The sequence below is a fragment of the Coptis chinensis genome, chromosome 5 (assembly GCF_015680905.1).
Source record: "Coptis chinensis isolate HL-2020 chromosome 5, ASM1568090v1, whole genome shotgun sequence".
NCBI classification, from domain to species: domain Eukaryota; kingdom Viridiplantae; phylum Streptophyta; class Magnoliopsida; order Ranunculales; family Ranunculaceae; genus Coptis; species Coptis chinensis.
The window spans coordinates 79,399,384-79,421,342 of NC_141460.1; the positions used below are offsets into that span (position 1 = coordinate 79,399,384).

A 21,959-nucleotide genomic window follows, 5' to 3' on the forward strand; every position below is an offset into this window, starting at 1 on the left:
TGGAGGGGTTGGAGTTGATGTGTAGAACAAGAGTAACGCCTCGCCCTCCCAATGGTCCCAAACTGATGTTATCTAGAATGCCGCACACATCATCATTAAAGTGGTAACGTGGCCCATCTCAGAACCACGTGTGCCCATCACAATAGATTTTTCAGGACAAACCAACTGCATCATAAGACAATATAAAGATGGTTTGGGGAATTATAGATAATAGTGTCAAACGGTTTTAGAATTGATATACAATTAGAGTACTGATGAAATGCAATTATCCAAATTATTTGGCTATTTCTAACCTCCCCATAGAGCAAATACCACGGTTATAAAACAAGTAACACAGAGAAGTAGGTCTAGAAAAGTCACATAAGTTCACCATTTCAAAAACACCATCAACCAGAAACTTACAATGGCGGTCTCTTCTTCAAATGTTGACTACCAGAGCCAAGGATATGACATGCCACATGACCTTTGTGTAGAAATTGTCAAATGTGCTCCACTTCCATTTCTTAAAAAGGCCAAGTTTGTCTCTCAAAAATGTGAAACCTTTACAAATTCAAGTTCCTTCATAAAGGAGCACGCGTTGAAGACAAGATCATTTCTGGGATACATGATAGACATGAAAAGAAGATGGGAATCAATAATATCTTTTGCCTCCAGCATTGGCCACAACCCCACAATTCCAGCCCTAGACTTCAAACCGTATGGTACGTCAGTAATTGCATCTTCATTGGAAGGTATAGTTCTCTTGAACACCCCACACGAGAAAGACCAAAAATTTTATGTGTGCAAACCGACGACTAGACAAGTGTGTCACCTGAATAATCCTAGGATCAAATTCTTCACTGAATGTGTGGGAATTTTGGTGAAATCCATGGCACCTTTAAGTTTCAGTATAGTTAGGATCTCAAAACCAAACTACAACACTGTTAGACAAAGACGAGACAACAAGAAGGAATTTTCAATCATTCACCATGTTGAATTGTTTGATTCATAAACATTCAATTGGAAAAGGTTGAACGACTTGGCACTGTCTTTTAATGTTGAACACATAAACAGGCAGCCCGAGGTGGATGCAAAGGGATGTCTCCACTGGTCTCTTTATGAATAAGGCATATTGGTATTTAACATTGGCTGGCGACAATGGACAAAGATTATGCTACCGCAAACCAAATCCCTAGCCAAGTCCCTCAACATGTAGGTATAAGACAATATAAAGCTGCTGTCTGGATATCATTTTTCACTATGTGATAATGCCTTCAAAATAAGTTTCTAGATAATGTTGTAGTCATAGTCAAAACAAATACAATGATGCAGTTCAATTTTGGCTAATTTTTTGCGTGACAACAGAAATAGTGAAACCCAAAATATAGTCTGCGCTACTTGAAACTCAGATATTGAACCGTTTGTCGACAGTCTCCTGGTTCGCAAGACGTTTACTAGCCCCCTTGTCATCAACGAAGTATTTGCAAGTGCTTCTGTTGTGGCCATGTTGGTTGCATAGCGTGCAACACCTCCTCTGTTTTGGACCCTTTCGCGGTGGTGGGATCCTGATTCTCTCTATTGGGGGACAACCTGGTCTGCACCTCAGTTCCGAAAGAAGAATGCGGTCATCCTCTTCGTTTATTTCCCACTGTTCCTTGCTGGGAATACTAATCCAAACCTCCTGATATGTACATAACTAGTTCTTTGTTGTGTAGTACTCATCAACATATGAAATATGGCACAGGCCAGCAACGCTAATGGCCAAGCATGTGTGGGGACACGGTATACCCAAGTGTTGGAACCACATACACGTACAATCCCCACTCTCCAGATTCACGGAGTGGCTGCCCCCCCTGCTTGGTCATGATCATAAAACATGTCGTTGAAGACCGCAGCTCATACATTTCCCTCAACTTCTTCATGTTATATGCCAACGTCTCAACTGCATAAGGTACTAGTAGCTGACCCCTCAGAGCCCACTCACTCGCAATATCTCTATACTTGCAGAAATGTACAGTCAAATTTCGCCTGATTTCCTCTACCATAGCTTATATGGGCTACGACCACGCTTCCTCAATCATTTTGTTCCAACTCTTGACGTGGTTGGTGTAAATTATACCATACCTCTTCACATCTTAGGCTGAACAAGCCCACTTCTCTATCGGAATATCCGACAACAAAGTGTGCGCTGTGGGACTAATTTTTAGGATATCTCTCATCACTGCCTTGAAATGCCCTCGCTGAAGGGAAGAAGCTGCCATTTTCACCTTCTCGAACACATGTTGTGGTGCTCTTTTCAAGTTCTTGCACACGTGGTTCATGCAGAACACATGTCTTGCTCTCAGAAACACCACGGGGACCTTGGAGATCAGACTCTGATGACTATCAGTCATGAGGATAAGCGGCTGGTCATAACTGACGACGTGGTCCCCAAGACAATGGAGAAACCACTCCCAATTTTCATTGTCCTCTGCACTAACAACACCAAAGGTAACGGGAAATACATGACCTTCTGCATCTAATGCAATGGAAAATAGAAGGCAACCTCTTGATCTACCCTTCAGCTGTGTGCCGTCAAGCTCTATTAGAGGTCTGCATGTGTTACAAAAGCTCCTAATTGTAATCCCGTAAGCCCAAAAGTAGGACTTGAACTTATTGGTACGTCCTTCTCTTTTTATCTCAGTGTAAGAACCTGGATCAACTTTCTTTAGCTCGCTAGAATAAATTGATAGTAGCTGGTATAACTGCCTATAACTCAAATGGATCTGCAAATATATGTGGGTACTCGTTATAATGTCGTATACATATATCACCTTGTCTTATCTTGCATAAGGCATTTAGGATACCCCAGCAGAGTATATACAGGTATGGGTATTACCTATATATGTACTGATAGAACGCTCTTTACACACGAACGTTTATTGTCTTTTAGTTACTTATTTTCTGGAGTCCGAGGTCCACAGTCCAAAGTCCGAGGTCCACAGTCCAAGTCCAAAGTCCAAAGTCCAACGTCCGTATAGTCGTACGTTTTAGTCAAGTTACCTTTACTCCGCGTGGGTTTGGTAGGATAGGTCGAGTAAGGGATCGTCAAACCTTAGGGCTCGGATAGGTTCTGGCCCGAAAATTACAACTTTAAGTGAGAAGGATTTTTAGGTTTCTTTTAGTTGGTTTTAATTAAAATAACGGTAATGCAAATAAAATAAATTACTACGGCGATTATATGTAGGTAAACAAAATGTAGAGAAACAGGGAGAGAGTTAATCATGCTCATGCAAGAATCATTTCTTAATAGTTTTTATTACCAAATCACTACATCTCTAATTCGTCTCGTTTCGGAGACGACGTCGAGTATTGATCCCTAGTGCATGCCCACATCTCTAGGTCGCATTTCACTAGCATAAGGAGTTTTAATAATACCGCATCTCTGGTATATTATTTTTAAGCTCGACTTCGATTTCACATCACCGGATGAATTGGAGAGAATGCGACGACACGGAGAGTACTGTAGAACATTTTAGATCGCTACAGACCTATCTGGAGCATCGGCCGATCCAACTTTGTACGATCTCGATCATTTTGGGACGGATGTTAATTCAATGCCTAATTCCTAAGTAGTGATTCTAGAATATTAACGAAATCAATCCGGATTTTACACGAAGCGGATAACCTCCCCACGAGGGGGATTAGCTCATCACCATAGAAGGAATAATAAAACTTCTTTGTATACATTAAGTAAATAAATGCATGATAGAAATTAAACTAGAAAAGAAATGACTGTTATTAAGGGTAAAATAACTAATCGTATTAAGTTCTTTGAAATAAAATGGCGAATGTAAGTCTTGAAGAAGAAGAAAAACTAAAGCGTAGCTAAAAAGCATTAATATCTTTGAAGACCTTATAATGAAGCGACCCGCTTCATATATATAGGCTGATACAAGAGTGATCCGTGAATCATTTAATTCAGTTTTTTTTTTAAGTAGCTAATTTATTTGTTCAAAACTTTGAGAATCAAAGTTTTGTTTTGATATGTTTAGCTTTTTGTCCTTTTGCTTTTAAGTTTTTGTTTTAGTAGCTTATTTCAATTCAAACCACTTTGGTTTGAATTGGTGCGTCTTCTTCTTTCTTGCCGGTGGTATCAATTTGAAACCATCATTTGCCACTGCCTATCTTTGACTCATCATGCCTTCTGGGCCCGCAGAGTGTGTCCATTTAGTGTGTCCAGTGGCGACGCCGATTTTGGCGTTTTTACGACTTTTTGTCCTTGTGTAGAGTTAAATTAAGCCGTCGCTATGGCGGCTTCACTAGCTAACGTCGGCACCTAGATTTATCCGATTTGAGCTTCCCGGAAGTTTCCCCGCTTCTTTATATGTGGGCCCGTTTCGCGCTTTGGTTACGTTATTTTGGAAACTTCGGCTGTCCGGGCTTTTGTTGGGCTTCACGGGGATTGAGTGGGAATTCCAAATATTCCCAGATTCTTCAGACGGCAGCTTCACTAGCCAACGCGTCGGCACCTAGATTTATCCGATTTGAGCTTCGAAAGTTTCACTTCTTTATATGTGGGCCCGTTACGACCGGTTACGTTCTTTTGGGAACTTCGGCTCTAGTCAGGCTTTGTTGGGCTTCACGGGGATTGAGTGGGAATTCCAAATATTCCCGTATTCCTCAGATTGGCGGCTTCACTAGCCAACGTCGGCATCTAGATTTATCCGATTTGAGCCGGAATTTGTTTGCTTCTTTATATGTGGGCCCGTTCCGCGACCGGGTTACGTTCTTTTGGAAACTTCTTCCACGGGGTCGAGTGGGAAACTCAAATATTCCCGTATTCTTGTGCCGATGCATGTTTTATCACTATATTCATTTTAATTGCGGAAACCTCGCAAAAGTACGAAAATATAATTATTACATGATTATTAAACACATAATCGACCAAAATGCTATGTCTCTCGGGTTTAATATTACAGTTTTGGGTGCTTATCACACCACCCCCAAAACAGCACACTTTGCTTGTCCTCAAGCAAAGAAGAGACATTAAAGCGATAAGTGATCAAAATTGTGTTGTCCTAAGCTAAATCTCATTTCAGCGAGTCGCGGTTGCATTGACCGTGATGCAACAAGGCCTTGAACCACTAGGAATTCCCTAGTGGGCGAAGTTATAACCTCGTGAGAGTTTTCCGGAGAAGATACTCACAAACTTCATTTTATCTACAACGACTTCGATAACAAAGGCTTGTTTCCTTAATTAATCTCGTGTATCTAGACATCTCACTAGCAAGGGAAACAAGGATTTTATTCTTTCAAATTCAAGTTAATATACATACAATAATCAAAACATCTACGTATGAGCATGCATGGAGTGATCTAATATTGAAATGTCTGGCGGGGCCGTTTTAGGATCCTTTGGATAAGCGTCCTTAAGTAGGCTCTCCGCGCGGTATGTGTCGAAACACAATTTCTCTCCTATTTTTCCACTCGAGCTTTGCTATCTCCGGTAATGCGGTGGACACGCTTCACGTTTCATATACTTTCGATGAGGTCGGAGGAGCCGAGGTCGAGAAGTCACAACTACTACTTATTATCATACTATCCTATTCCTAATTGAGCTAGAGGTCTTTATTAGGTGTTATGGGGCTTAGGTGGTAGTGTAAAAGAAACTGGAATGGAAAATTCAAAAATGCTAAGTATGAGAGAATAAGGTCTTCGAGATATTTATACTAGAGAAATCCTTTTTTCTTTCCTGCTTCTAGCATGGTTTCCATCCTTGGATTTTTTAAGCTTTTGTATTCCCTTTTGATTTGATCTTTGGGGGGAATTCTACCTTGATATTTATTTTGATTTTTGGAAACATATTTCTATTTTCTTTTTCTTTTCTTCTGAAACAGGTAACTGATTTTGATTTGTGACAAGGTTTTTCTCTTCATTTTTCTGCACTTCATCCTATTTCTCATACTCATCATCTAGGTAGGCTTATTTATTTGTGGTTACTAGATGGGTAATGATTTTTGGTGAAGTAGAAAGGATTAATGAAAGGTTCGATTAGGCGACTAGCGGTAATTTTTTTTTTCTGGTCGCGAATTTTTGGCTATATCGATCCAAAGAAGGCCTAAATTCTCGCTAGGATTTGGGTAGTGATCAAGTAAGTAGGCGTGTGAACTTCTCTATTCGGGAAGAACTACTCCTCAGTGTCATTACTCATATATCATACATTTGAGGCTTTTGGTTAGATTCTTACGGGATATGGAAACTAAGTTGTCTAACCGTGGGTCCCGAAAACTTACTTTGTGTACATTTAATGATAGTCAGTTGCATGAATGCTCATGAAAAGATGTAAAACTATTGCATATGTATTAAATTAAGTTTCTAAGGACAAGTCCCGATTCGATGCTAGGGGAGATTTCTAAATATTTTTCATCATAGAAAGGGAAACGAGAATTTGTCACTAAATCGTTTATTTAGACACTATATACTGACTATGCATGCCTAATTTTTGCAAAAGTTTCTCATCACCCCAAAACGATCCGGACACTTGTGTCCTCAAAGTGTTAAGAGGAAGAAAGAGTATACGAGGAGGCTTTGAGCAAAAATAAAGTGACATCTTCCACGAGAAATTTATTGTAACACACTATATATTATACATCATAAAAGTAGAAACACACACCGTTAGAGTAGCACCTTTGTTAGGTTATTTATTTATTTCACATCAAAACATAAAACAAATATGTACATGCATCAACTCACATTGCCCTTGACCTTGAACTCGGGGATAGTCCCTCTTTGCCTCGTCCACCTGTAGAAATGCTATTCCTTAGCATCTCGCCAATCTATCATAGCTTTCCGGACTTCACTCCACTTCCTCTTCTTTGCATTCTCTAGATGAGCTATCATTTTATCATCGTTAGGGAAAGAAACCGAACTTTCTTAAGATACCTTGCGGGGTCCATGTCCAAATAGCAAAGAACGAATTATCTTGTTTGTTGGACACATAGAGTCGACTTTTACCTAGTCCCCGAAGGTGGCTGCAAACTTCGAGGAAGTATCGTCCTCACTATCCCGCATCTTTGTGAATCGGCGGGGTGATATAGTGTTGCCCGAAAAGACCGAGCCTTCTTAAGATTCTCAATTACTAGTTCTGTAATGTCGAAGGTGGTGCGTTCTTTGGGCCAATGCATGGAATGTCTTACACGCTACCTTTGATGCGTGGAAAAATGCCAATCTCCCATGATGTTTAGAAGAATAAATAACATGGCGGTTCAACATTCATGGTCATCTTGGCTAGTGGAATAGTGAATTCGGCCATCGGCCCGGCTTTGGCACGTTCTTTGGCGTGGGCAAGGACATCACCATATCGGGCGACAAAATCTTCCCTAGAGTAGTCATTAAGGTCATTCTCTATCATGTATTGGATGGGGAGATCTGGTGAAGAGGAGGAAGGTCTAGAGCCATAGCCACCGGCTCGTAAAAGTGTGTCGGTGTTACCAATAAGTGTAAACCCATTCAAAGGGAAACCCCGGACGGTGGTAGATCTTCCATGTTATCATAAAAATAAGTTGCCAAACACGGGGAGTATGTGCGCTCCGAAAGTGTAGAATGAGAGAGTTCCATCCAACTTGAGTGATGTAGTCTCACAAAAAGATGTCCATGTCTTGGGAGAATTGAGAAAGAATGGAAAGATTGTTCGGAATCATCTTTGGAGCTTCCATTGTGTGAAAAAAATGTTACTGTTTAGACAAGGATAAACAAATATTAGAGCATGATGAGAATAATTAAGTAAAAACAAATTACCATCTGAAAATTAAAAACTAGAAAGAAGATGATAAATAATATAAAATTGCAAAATTTAAATGGTTTTATTGGCCCAAATAACGGCGGGATCCTTTTGTGGGAGGGATCCGTTTATAAGATTTTCTATGCCATCAATCCGTTACAGCGGCCTGCTGCAACATTTTGCTTTACGTGCGGTAAATCTCGGCGTGGTTCTCCATTATGAGAGTGTGATTTGCCAAGAATTGGTTGTGGCCGTGCAGCAAGAATTGTGCTTGTTCCTCTTAAGTTTATTGTCCGTAGATCCCGAAATTCAAGAAGGCTGGTGATAATAATGTTACGGCGTTTGAATAATGTCATCGGTCCTTGTTGAATTAAGCGAAGCCCTTCCATGGGATTAAATCGTTGCATAATGCATTTTCATGAAAGATGTTGTCGATTGGAACAATCTTCGTTGGTACCGCACCGACATGGTTCTTTGCAACGTCGGGGTTCGAGAATCCGTTCCTACATCTTGAGTGAATGGTAAGAAAGTTAGCTTTGTTTGAAGAGGTGTGTGAGGAGAAGTACTTTCGAAAAACCCCAATGTATCATGATAAGTGTCACAATGGTTGGTAAAGGGGCTGCTTTTTTTTCACGCGTCGCGATCGCGATTCGAGAGAAATTTAATAATGCAAAAATCATTGCGGTTAGTCCGCAACACCGGAGTAAATGGAGGAGTGGTTTGGTTATTTCAGAAGTCTTAGATGTGCCTAGGACATTATGAGCTACCCATTGGATCCGAGATAATTGGTTCTTTTGTAAAGATCGCTGATAAACAATACGGTTTTTCGGTTGTATTAAGCCGTGAAGGATAGTTGCAAACATTAGATGCGGATATTATCGAAAGGTGAATCCCGGAAGGTGTATTCCTTGGTTTGTAATAGGAATTTGAAGTACCTCGGAGATGATTTCCATAGTCAATTCATGCTGCATCCGTTAGCACGGACAAAGAATTGTCCGTTTGGAAATAACCGCTTTTATAAAATAACAAGACTAATTCTCTGGAATAAAATGTTTGCTTATGGTGTAAAAGAGGGTGCCATCCTCGGCGTAATATTTCGGTGTAAAAAAGGGATGAAAAAAGGCCATTTTGAAAATTTTTCCATAAAATTTTGCTCGAAATGAGAAACTTCGAGTGAGGGCCATTAGAGATGGAGTGGTGAAAAATTATTTTGGAAAAAGGGAAGTTAAATTTTTGAGGTGTCTATCCTTGGTATAAATAGGCACCCATCCGAAAATGTAAAAGATACGTTTCGAGGTGTCACAGGATAGTTAGACCACGTGTATCTTCTAAGATATGCGCAAAAGTGGAAGAAGTGTGGATGAGAAGAATGGGGCATGTGACAAGTAGTGCCCCCTTTGTTTGTTTGTTTTTTTTTTAAACGTAAGTAGAAGGACAAGGAAAATGTAGATATACTATCACAATAGGATGTAAGAACGTACAATGGTATGGAAACACAACATAATGATACGATGACTTAACTACAAACCTAAATATTAGATAGAACTATATGCCACATTAACAAGATGACTACAATAAAACAACCGAGCATGAAAACTTGATTAGCATATTCAAGTTGCTGTTGCTCAAACTTTTCTAGTGCATCCATGAATCTTGAGCTTGGAGTGCTCTAAAAACGGTTTTTAGAATAAGAAGTGTAGAGGGAAGAATATGAAATGAGTGAATATGGAGGAAGAGTTGAACTTATTTATAGAGAGAAAATTGCCGTTTTCTGACCGTTTTCTAGATGTGGTCATGACCGTTTTCTGACCGTTTTTTAGATGTGGTTCATGACCGTTTTCTGACCGTTTTTTTTTTATGCGTTTTCATTATCGGTTTCTGAACGTGTTAGTTACATTAAAATTTGTTGTTTAAGTATGACATGTGAAATATATTTATATATATGGATATAATTTATTATTACCAATATATGTTCCTACCTATATACTATTAGATATAGCTAATATATCAAGATAAAAATATTTAGGAACCATCTACTATTAAGCTAGAAAATGCAAACACGTAAATAAAATATCTGATATAAATATTATACAAGACCGAAAAAAAATCTAGCTCTTGATGATCCTCGGTCTTTGTGCGAGAATCCTCGGGGCTCGCGCGAAGAAGAACCATGAGTCTGGCGACGTCGTGCGATCTGAGAGCTCCGTGGAGGGTAATGCTTGCTCGGATATCACCAAGAGTATCCATCACTTGAGCACTGGCCCGATCTTTGGCTCGCCATGAACATTCACTGGCGGTTACGGCGAGTAAGCATCTTGTCTGAAAAAATGATCATGGAGGCTCTCATTTCCTCTTTGGAATTCACCCATCTTTGTCTCGTCATCGACTCATGGCGAAAGTGGTCATATCTGTCCTTAACTTCGCTCAAGGTGCGCCTCATCGATACCGGGCGAGTGTACATGTCTCCCCGGACCATTCGCTCAATCGCATGCGTAGGGCCTCTATGGGTTGGGTGATCTTACTCATGGCGATCTCATCAAAGTATGGTGGGTGAGAGGATCCTACGCTAAGCGTGCTTTCGGCAGCCCTAGGTCTTTGTGGGTTCCCCAAGGGTCTTGTATGCATTTCTTAAAGACCAACATATTCTCATATTGTGGTATAGGGAGTAAAGGGGTGGCGACGAAATCCCGTTAATCATGACTTGCGTTACTAGAGCGGCAAGGGGGCTGACCTAAGAGTGGCATATGTGATAATATCAAAAGAAAGGTAACGATCAGAAGTTACCCTTCCGCTCTGGAGGATCGAGGAGAAGGTGGAGGAAGGTCTTGTTGATGTCGGGAAGGCTTCGAGGTGCCAATGGCGTTGGTCCACCATTGAGTCAACTGCTAGCTGGTTCCGTCGCCGGCTGTCTGGCGCATTTCCGTCGATGTTGTACTCTCCTCGATAAAGCGTGTCGAGCATTGGAGGTCGTAAGTCCGTGGGTACACGGACTCTTCTGGCGAAATCGATCGTGGTCGAGCCGATTGGAATGCCCGTGATCGATCGAGAGAGAAAACACGGTGTGACTTAGGCGCTACACCCTCGAACGATGACCCAAAAATGGTGCAGCCATTAAAGCTTCCATTGTCGTAGAATTTCATCACCAAATCCTTAGAATAAAGCCCTCCATTGGCATATAACAAACTCTCCCATCCTCTAGAGTGAATTTAAGTGATCAAAGAATGGAGCAAACATCCCATTTTCAAAGAAATTTCCAAAAAATTTTCCACACAAATCCGTCTGTTTCCAGCCATTGCTGATCTAAGAGGGAGGATGGCTATTGATTATTGATGAGGGGGAGAATTGGGATGATCGGCGGAAGGAAATCTTGATGGACTGTGCGGGTCTCGCTGAGACACGGTTTTAGTGTGGGCTGTCTCGTGTGAGATTCGATTCGAGGGGGCAAGATCCGGTTTTTAGGAAGACGAATCGTGGATTTGTGACGCCGTGTGATCGGGTATTTTTGGGTTTAAATGGACGAGAAATCGATATTTGGGTTGGGCCAAAATTTTCTCGAAGCCCAAATCAAGCCTAAAGCCCGATTTAAACCTAAAATCTAAATCGTACCCGACTTCGTTTGGACTCCAATTGGATGAATGAGATATCCGAAGCGATTGGCACGAAAAATTCTATCCAATTGTATGAGTCATTCTTGAAAGTCACAAAATATATATATAGATATATATATATATATATATATATATTTTTTTAAGATAAGGAAAGTGTAAAGGTTTTATTTACATACAATTGTATGAGTCATTCTTGTATGTCACAATTCTATCCAATTGTATGAGTCATTCTTGAAAGTCACAATATATATATATATATATATATATATATATATATATATATATATATTTTTTTTTTTTTTAAGATAAGGAAAGTGTAAAGGTTTATTTTACATACAAGGGGAGATATCGTGAAAAACACTAGATGTCCGTCGGAGTCACCATCTTAAATCATAGACAATTGTCATGTGGGCTCGAGGGGCGAACCCAATCCACGTGGGTGGCTTCACCTCTATGTATTATGGGGTTAGAGGCGGAGGGCGGTACCATCTGGACCGTCTTCTGGTCTAATAAAATTGCCCTTTTTTATATCACGGCTATCCTCAAACCTGCCCCAAGGGACTCAAAGTAACCAATTCTAGGGTTGGTCTGGTGGAATCCATTACTGTTTGTGTTCCAAGTATGCAACATCGAGGTTTGACCACGAATCCCCTTGTGCAAAACTTAATGCAAAGGGAAAAGGTAACAAAATAATCATATTTACAAGGTGAGTCTTTTAGCGTCGGATCCTCAAGGCGAATCCCAACTTGTGGGGAGAAAGCGGCGGCGGCGAAGATTATCCCAGGCAATCGGTGTTAGACAAAAGTATACCTTAAACCTGGCTAGTATCGGATAGGAAGCACGGCCTAACCGAGGAAAGGTGTTAAGCAATGCATACACCAGCCATCCTTCAGCGCGTGTGGATTTCGAAAGCAAAAGAACTACGACCATTTTCTATTAAGTGATGAGTGAGACTTACACCAAATGATTAGCTGAAGTTAGCGAGGTAGAGTAGAAAAGGAAGAGAGGAGGGGAGGTGAAATTTTAGGTACCCATCGTTTTGCGAAAACACGTTTGCTTCGTGTTCTGAAGACATTTATACTCGGTTACTTGCCAAAAGAGTTTAGGTGGACTAAGGTTCCTAAGCTTGCAACCACACACTTCAAAGAACTTTGGAGATCATAAGATAGAAGATGGCCCGAAGCTGCCAAAATGGCGTGCCCTCTATAGAAACAAGATTGAGCACGCCAAATGAAACATCTAGTCGATTAATAAAGCGGATTACGAAGAAGAAGTCGTTCAACATCACGGTGAGTGTAATTAAGTGGTAATGTTTTTAGGCGTTGTCTATTGACTTGAAATTAATTTGTTATCTTTTGGATTAAGCAAAGAGATTGCCCCATAATGTTTCACGGTGACACAATGAAAGGACCGGACCATCATGTTTTCAATTTACCGGGAAAGATGTGTAATGGAGTTTGTCTGATAAAACTTTTTTGGCCATTTTGAAATCCTTATGCAAAATGTGCTTGTGGTGCACTCTTTTCATATTAGCTTTGTAGGATTTCGAGAGATCATAAGCATCACTCGAATCTCCTCCGGCTCATTTAATTGCAGTTTTTGCTTTCGCCTTGCCTCAATGATATTGTAATTGAGGCTTTTGATCCAAAAGGCACGGTGCTCAAGTTCAACCTGGCGATGACAAGGTTTTCCAAACAATGCGGTAAGGAGACATCCCTATTAAATGTTGTAAATGTTGTTCTGTATGCCCACAAGGTATCCGATAAAGCGGAGAACCGATCCTTTCTTGATGGGTTGGCGATTTTCTCGAAATAGACTTTATCTCTCCGTTGGAGACTTCCACTTGGCCCTTTCGTTTGTGGGTGGTATGGAGTAACAACCTTGTGAGTAACTCCATATTTCTTCATTAAAACCCAAAAATTTTGTTACAAAATGTGTACCCCCATCAGCGATGATAGCTTTGGGAACACCAAAGCGAGAAAAATGTTTTCTTTTACAAATCTCCACGGCAGTCTTATGGTCATTTGAGCGACATCACGAGTGCCTCAATCCATTTGGACACATAGTCTGGCAGACTAAAATGTATAGAAAACCTTGAGAAATAGGGAAGGGTCCCATAAAATCAATGCCCCAAACATCAAAAATTTCCACAATCAAGATAGGATTTAGGGGCATCATATTTCGTTTTGGTAATTGACCTAGGTGTTGACAACAAATGCAAGCGCTTCATGTTAGGTGTGCATCATCGAAAAAGGGTAGGCGATAAAACCACATTGTAACACCTTGGCGCAGTTTTCTTTCCACTGAAATGACCTCCGCAAGATTGTTCATGGCAAAGGATAATATCGTCGGTGTGTTCCCAATCGGGAATCTTGGCGGCGAATGAGATGGTCGAACAATACTTAAAGAGGTAGGGTTCATCCTATAAATAATATTTTACAATGGATAAGAACTTTTTATGATCGGGGCGTGACCAAAAGGAGGGACTTCCTCATAACTAGGTAGTTAACGATATCCGGCCATGGAGATGAAAATATAGAGTACAAGTATTAGATGCAGGAAGGAATCACCGATAACCCGGAATGCATTATCGATGTCACCAACCAACCAGCTTGATAAATGGTCGGACTCGACATTTTTCCTTTCTTGTCTTTGATTTCTAGGGTGAATTCTTGTAAGAGAAGGATCGGTGGAACAATCGTTGTTTCGTCCTTTTTCGGCGAGTAAGTACCGGTGCGGCATGGTCAGTATATACTATGGTCGATGTTCCAACTAGGTAGGGGCTTAAACTTATCCAAAGCATAGACAACAGCTAGGAACTCTTTCTCAGTTGTGGTATAATTACGTTGAGGGTCGTTAAGAGTTTTACTAGCGTAGTAAATGACAACGGGTTTGTCGTCACGTCGTTAGCCTAGCACAGCACCAATAGCAAAATCGCTAGCGTAACACATCAGTTCGAATGGTTGAGACCAATCAGGGGGTTGAATAATAGGAGCGGTAGTCAGAGCAGTTTTTAGGGTATCAAAAGCTTGTTTGCAATTGAAATTGAAGTCGAATACTGCATCCTTAAGCGGGAGATTGGTTAATGGTCGAGCAACTTTAGAAAAATCCACAGAATGAATCTCTGTAAAACCCGGCCGCGGCCTAAAAGGCCGCGGATATCCCGAATCGTAAGGCGTGGAAAGGGTAGCGAAGAAATTTTAACAATTTTAGCTTTATCAACCTCTATCCCGTCTTTTGAAACAATATGACCTAGAACAAGTCCTTTGGTAACCATGAAATGACACTTCTCCCACCGAGTACCGGATTTTTCTCTTACTTGTGCGTTAATACTTTAGAAAGGTTGGATAAACAATGTCGTTAAAGGAATTTCGTAAATGGAAAAGTCAGTCCATGAAGACTTCCATATAACGTTCCACCATATCACTAAAAATGTGAAGCATGCGTTGGAAAGTGCACGGAGCATTACAAAGACCAAAAGGCATTACGTTTGTATGCAAAGGTTCCAAAGGGACATGTGAAAGTTGTCTTTTCTTGATGGTGCGGGATCGATGACAATTTGGAAGTATCGAATAGCCATCAAAGCGATGAAATAAGCATGACGGCTAAGCGTTCTAGCATCTGGTCAATGAATGGGGAGAGGAAGTGATCTTCACGGGTTACGGCATTAAGTTCGCGATAGTGATGCAAAAAACTAAATTGCTTGGGACATAGCGGACCACGAACAAAATTAAAAACTTACCTCATATCCGGTATTCAATTGTTTTCCTCCTCCTCGATATAGAATTGAGGTTCCTTAGCATCTGCCATGCCATGATAATTTGCCAAACCTTTCTCCATGTATCATCATGCGATCCACTTTAACACCATTAAAAGCACCACTTGGTGGGATGGGGTGTAAAGGGCAACCTAATTAGGTTGAATCCTCCACCCTGCCAAGTCATTGCCTGGAAGAATGTATAACACAATTGGTGGGTCTCAATTTTAACCCCCAACCCGATCGTGAAACGGGGCACAAAATCGGGGAAAAAAACGGCGTGATCGCGGCAAACCAAAGCGAGGCATAAGAAGGTGCTTATGCCTCATGCTATGAAGCTCTTGCTAAACTAGCCACTAAAACCTAGGGAATGTCATATAAAGAAATGTCCCTCAACTATAGTAAAAGAAAACATCACCGGACATTATTTGCGCGAAAAGAAAACCGCCACTCCTTAAAATATTCATCATGATAAAGAATATGGTAGTGCCTTTACGTTGAGGGGCCGCTACCCGATGGCTATGTTATATTGCCCTTGGTCCTCTACCACACGAAAAACCCACCCCCATAAGTCTCGTTGAAAATACTCATAGTTATAAAGGTATACATGATTAGGCAGATAGCCCCATGAGTTTTTAGGAACAGCATAGGCATTCTCCTGACAAAGGCGACCAAAACTTGTTGAAATCCATTTAATGATTATCATTAACGTGCAGAGAACACTTGTTCTCCATCAGACGATAAAAGAACTTAGAATTATTATAGAAATATTCAGTAAGTTTATGTGAATATGAGTCAACCAAGGACTTACCCGGTGGATTCGCCCATCTTGACTACAAGATTCTTTAGAACCATCCTCCGTAGGTCTCGCTTCGAAAATCCTCGAAGGACTTGCTCTTGTATGATCGAGGAGATTTCATATCACACACACACACTCTAGAACTGCTGGAAACAACCTTGGAAGAACCTACAAAAAATCAAAACTGAAAGTGGTCTGCGGAGGTGAAAGGGTGCGAAGACATCGCTCAAACTTACTGCGAAAAAAGAAGCACTCTTTACCTTGCAAGAGGTCCGATCGTTTTGGGAAGCTGCGTGCTCGACTTCTACGAAAAGTAGAGGCCGAATTAAACTTCGACTTTAGGAAAAGTTGAGGCGTGCCCATTTCCGGTTATATGATGAGTGCTATCAAGTGAAAATCAAAGGTAAAGTGAGAGATGCAAAGTGAGAAGTGTGATGTGAAGTTGAGAGTGAACCAGGATTTATAGAGAACTAGTTTCTAAGTTCCACAAGTTTCCCAACTAGTTAAGGCAACATGATGGAATAAGGCAGTTCTAAATCCAAAATAGAAACAGACAAGAGGCATACTCCAAATCCAAATCAATAGCTTTTGGCTGGAATTAAAATAGCAATCATTTAATTATGACTCCTTAAGGTTGTACCAATAAAACTAGCTAATTCTAGCCACACCAAAATAGCAACATTCTCACATAATTCAATCATTATCAAGTAGGCAATAAATTTTTGACAAAATAATTGGATATGATTAGAGGCATTGATAAATAAATAAATCCACCTGCAAACAAGTTTGAAGGATGGGATTCTAATACCACACAACACGGCATATGCGGAAATTAAAACAACTTTAAATTTAAAATAATGAATACATAATTCAAATTTAACTACTTAACTAAACAATTCCGAAAGAAAACTACTAAAAATAGGGAAAATGTCTTAACTTCAACAAAAATACAATAAAACTACTAGCCACAAGGCGAGGATGGGCGAGTCATCCGTCTGCGTCGACGACGCTCATGTCTCCGCGAGTCATGAAGAAGAACCTTCATAAGGTGGCAAACGTCGTAGAACTTCTACTTGGAAACGACATTGTTTCTCCATAAATGCATTCATGGATTCCCTAACGCTCATTCTCACGCTGGACGAGAGTCTCCACATTAGCCTGGAGATCCTGGTGACTATCGCTGATCTTCTCAAAATTCTCATGAATAGTAACCTGCCTATTCCAAAGATCCTCACAAATGGTATTAAGAGAATGCATGCCACGATCAAAATGGGAGGCGCGGGCTTCATCCGTAGTAGCCTTTTCCCAAACTCGACATCAAAACCACGGCGTCTCATCCTCATCCTCCTCACTCGATTAAATCTCCGACACCCCTATCCATGAGGCAACTTCCACTTCCTTTGAATACATTCCTTATAAATCAGTGGATTTGCATGCAACTTCAACATAATCCTACTAGTCTTCGGAACACAACCCCATTGCATCATAATCTTTGTAATCAAAGTAGGGAAGGGTGCATTATTAATACCAATGCATCAAATCTCAGCTATCAAAAAGTCAAGGATGAAAAAATCATACCTCTTCTCTTGCAAAACCCAGAGAACGTGCAGACAGTTCGAATTAATGTCACTGACTTTTGTAGTGCAATTGACATTCCGACCAACCCACTGAGCTATAGCCAGCTGGTTGGTTCGCAGAGATGATCGACGAATACAATGCGATTTCACATTGTACTGCCATTCTAAAACAGTCTCCCTCATCAAAGCCTCAATTCCTCCAAACTAAGATTCTTGCAATGTAAGTGTAAGGCGTTTTGCCTCAATGCCAAAAATCCTAGACAACACACCTGTACACAATTCTCTCCTCCTACCATTCACTTTCACAAAAATCTTTGACCTCAATCTCTCTCTTCATATAAAAACTCAACACCAAATCGGTGTGATAAAATCATTAAGCGAATACCACACCCTTGCCACCTCCTACTAATCCTCGGTATCATAAAAAGGTGAAAATTGGTTAGAAGCAAAAGCTTGTTCGAAAAATTTTTCGGTTTTGAGTAGCCATTGAGGTTTGGATTCGAATTTGAGGTGAATGTAAGGTGGGGAAAAGAGTTTTAATTGAAACTCTATCGAAAAAATTGGAGTGGGTCCGCGGTGGTTTTGGATTTTTTTTTTTTTATCAATGCTGTTCTTGGAGGCATGGAGAAGATGAAAAACACGAAGGGGTTTAAACGCGTGGGGTTTAACCTGTTGGGCCCAAGCCGAAAACAAATTCTGAAATACCTATTTTGTCCTATACCGTGTAAAATTAAAACTAAAATACCCGATTCATTAACAGTAGGATTTTTGCGAATGAGCTATGAAAACGATCATCAAAGAGAGTACAATCCAATGATCTATAAAAAAACTCAAATCTAACCGTGGTTGGCATATAAGAAAATGGAAAACACCTCAAAGTACGGGCATAACATAAGTTATGTGAGCAAAAGGAATCTAAATTCATAGATACTGTCAACCCGAATCAAAATACGACTAAATGGCATAACCAACAAGAATAGGAAGTTGAGCGATCAAGATTGGAAAGACCAACACCCCATCCCCAAACAAATGTTTGCAAACATAGTTTAGAAACTTTCTTTAAGCACGTGAGTCTTTTAAAGTCAGATTCCCAAGACTTGCTAGATTACTATTTTATAGTTTTAATAATTTTTACTTTTTATGAATAAGGTTTAATAGAAAGGAAAACAATAAAGCAATAAAGACATAATTCACACCATAGAGAAACATGACTAAAAAACGGAGAAAACATGCAAGAGTGGAAAACGTGAATTATGTTAAACGTGGACTTAGGATCCAATACATACAGCCACACACTCCAAAGGGAGGGCCCGGTTACCTAAATAGTGCACTCACCAAAATATAGAAATGAAAAAGAAGTACACCAAACATCAAAGGTCGGTCCTCATAGACGTGGTCCTCAGTAAAGGACATCCTCCACATCTGAGGACATTAACTCATGAAAATGTTTTAACCGTTGGCCATTAACTTGAAAGGTACTGTTGTCCTTGGGATTTACCAAGGTGATTGCCCCGTAAGGGGTGACTTCAGTAACCAGAAAAAGACTAGACCAACGAGTTTTTAATTTTCTAGGAAAAATGTGCAAACGGGAGTTCTAAAGCAAGACCTTTTGACCAACTACAAACTCTTTACGCAAAATTTGTTTATCATGAACACGTTTCATGTTAGTTTTATAATCTTTCGTGAGATCATAAGAATCGCTACAGATTTCTTCAAGCTCAGTTAATTGCAATTTGCGCCTGACACCTGCCTCATCATAATTGAAGTTAAGGCTCTTTATAGCCCACATAGCATGGTGCTCTAATTCAACGGGCAAGTGACAAGATTTTCCAAAAACAAGTCTAAAGGGAGACATACCTATAGGAGTTTTAAAAGCGATCCGATATGCCCATAAGGCATCGAAGACGCTTATACCAATCTTTCCTATCAGGATTTAGTGTTGTTTCTAATATTTTCTTTATTTCCCTATTATGGACTTTTACCTGGCCACTAGTTTGTGGATGATAAGGAGTTGCCACCTTATGGGTAACTCCATACTTTTGAACTAAAGAAGCAATAACTCGTTGCAAAAATACATTCCACCATCACTGATAATGGCTTTAGGAATGCCAAAATGACATAAAATGTATTCCTTCACAAAATACACAACTATCTTATGGTCATTGCTATGGCAAACCATGACCTCTATCCATTTGGAAACGTAGTCCACGACAAGAAGAATATAAACAAAACCGTGGGAAACAGGAAAAGGACCTATGAAATCAATGCCCCAGACATCAAAAATTTCTACCACCAGAATGGGATTTAGAGGCATCATATTACGTTTAGTAATACGCCCAAGTTGTTGGCAACAAACACATGTCTTGCAATGAACTTGGGCATCTTTAAAAAGGGTAGGCCAATAAAAACCACATTAAAGAACTTTAGCAGCCGTTTTCATACCACTAAAATGGTCGCCACACTCTTTGTCATGGTAGAAGGATAAAACCTCATTATATTCCCACTAGGAAATACAACGACGAATAATCTGATCTGCACAATACTTAAAAAGGTAGGGCTCATCCCAGTAGTATAGCTTAACTATGGCCAAAAACTTCTTACGATCATTTCTTGACCAAATATCAGGAATAATGTCAGAAGCTAAATAATTCACAATGTCAGCATACCAACGTGCAGAAAAAATAGCATAAAGATGCTCATCAGGAAAAGAATCAGGTATGGAGTCAGAATCACTATCACTGTCATTGGTAAGTGATAAACTTTACTAATGAATAAAGCGACGAAACTCTAAACACTAGTAAAACTAAAAATGAACTTTATGCTCGATTACTTATCAAAGATTTCTACTCTCGATACTATTGAAATAGAGTTGGAATAGAAGATTCGTTCCACACCTAATTCTTTAGCACTCGTTGTTTTCATGTTTTACTAATCCTACTAAAGTCAATGAGAGTTTTATGAATTATACTACGATGCAATTTATACTTACAAGATAATTGGATTCAACTACGAAATGCTACGGGTTGAATCTATGATAAGGAATTAGGGGGGATTGATTCCACCTTAATTCGACTTAATTTACTAACAACGAATCGTCGTAATTCGAATTGAACTGCTTTCGCAGAACAATTGGTTCTTCCTAATTCCTAGTTGTTCATGGTAATCTCTAGCAATTAACATCTAGCATGTGAACAATCAAACCCATTCTCATGGTGAACTAATTGTTTCTAGAATGGAATGGAAATTACGACTACTCTATGCTAACACAAATCAAGCTTCATAAAGGCTTCTTCAACACCCTCTAATGGAGGTTTAGCCTAGAATCATCATGTTATCATTTCCATATGCAATTAAACAAGTGGTGATAAAAAGATTGAAACTTTGCTTATTTAAACTCAAATGGAAACTACTCATACAAGAATTTATTCAAACTAATAATGACAAATAATTGAATCTAATAATTAATGGAAAATAAAACTAGATTATCAAGAACTAAATAACTTTATTAATCTAATGAATAGCAATAACAATCATTCAATGCCAAAATTAAAACAAGAATAAAAACTAATTAATTAATTCAAAAACTAGATCTAGAACTAAGCTTTAATGTCTATTTTCTACCTAACCTATCTAATATCTTAAGAGCTAAGTCTTATGTGTGTAAATGGAGGATACCGGATCCACATTTTCATGCATGAGCTGAGGAGCCATGTTTTGGGCCGGAAAATCGAGCCCAAATCCCAATTTCTTTAGTCTACAGATCCCGCTTCACCTGGCTTTGACTTCAATAGACTTTTCATCCACTTCTGCTCCTCTAATAGGGTCAAGGCTTTGACCATTAGAAAGCTCTTTCCGAGCCGGTCGTTTTGACATAAGGTAGGCCCAATTCCAAAGCATGAGTCCAAAGATATGGTCTTTGGAAGTTCTGCTGACTTGTGCATTATTTCTGCCCGCGTTGACTTTTCAGCTTTTGACCAGGCTTTACAAAGACTTTGTCTCCTTGAATCTTGGCCTTTAATCACAGAACTTCTTAGCAACTAACCCTTGCTCCTTTATCTCGCAAAAGTGGCACATTTCTACAAATAATTGACTTCAATGCCTGAAATACATAAAAACACGTGTCGGCATTAACTCTTATTTATTGCTTTCGATAATTGGTCTAAAAGTATGATTGTTAGGGGGTTAAAACTACAGTTTTGGGCTCTTATCAAACCACCCCCAAACAGCATTTTGCTTGTCCTCAAGCAAATATGAGAAATTAGATTAAGTGACCAAAAATAGAGTTCTAACTACTCTCGTTTCACTGAGTGTGATTGCATTGACCATATGCAACAAGGCCTTAAACCACTAGGAATTCCCTAGTGGACGAGTTATAGCCTCGTGAGAGTTTTCCAGTGAAGGTACTCACAAACTTCATCTATACTACAACGACTAAGAAATAAAACTATTGTTTCCTTATTCATGCTCCAAATTATCT

General features: G+C 39.8%; 2 protein-coding genes across 2 annotated transcripts in view; one reads left to right on the plus strand and one right to left on the minus strand.

The window, feature by feature from the left end:
• The first annotated feature begins 403 nt into the window (after positions 1–403).
• LOC147499123 (F-box protein At5g41720-like) lies at positions 404–991 on the plus strand. The gene has a single exon (XM_086563420.1). It carries the CDS (start codon positions 404–406, stop codon positions 989–991), a length of 588 nt encoding a protein of 195 aa, XP_086419546.1.
• Positions 992–2,114: 1,123 nt separating this feature from the next.
• Positions 2,115–21,959, minus strand: part of LOC147499124 (uncharacterized) — a 44,375-nt gene continuing 24,530 nt past the window's right edge. The window contains exon 2 of the mRNA XM_086563421.1: positions 2,115–2,744. Coding sequence (XP_086419547.1) covers positions 2,115–2,744 — 630 coding nt within the window. The remainder of the gene's footprint in view (positions 2,745–21,959) is intronic.

Excerpts from the sequence above, each read along its gene's own strand:
- LOC147499123 (XM_086563420.1), top strand. The coding sequence starts at position 404 with ATGGCGGTCTCTTCTTCAAATGTTGACTACCAGAGCCAAGGATATGAC.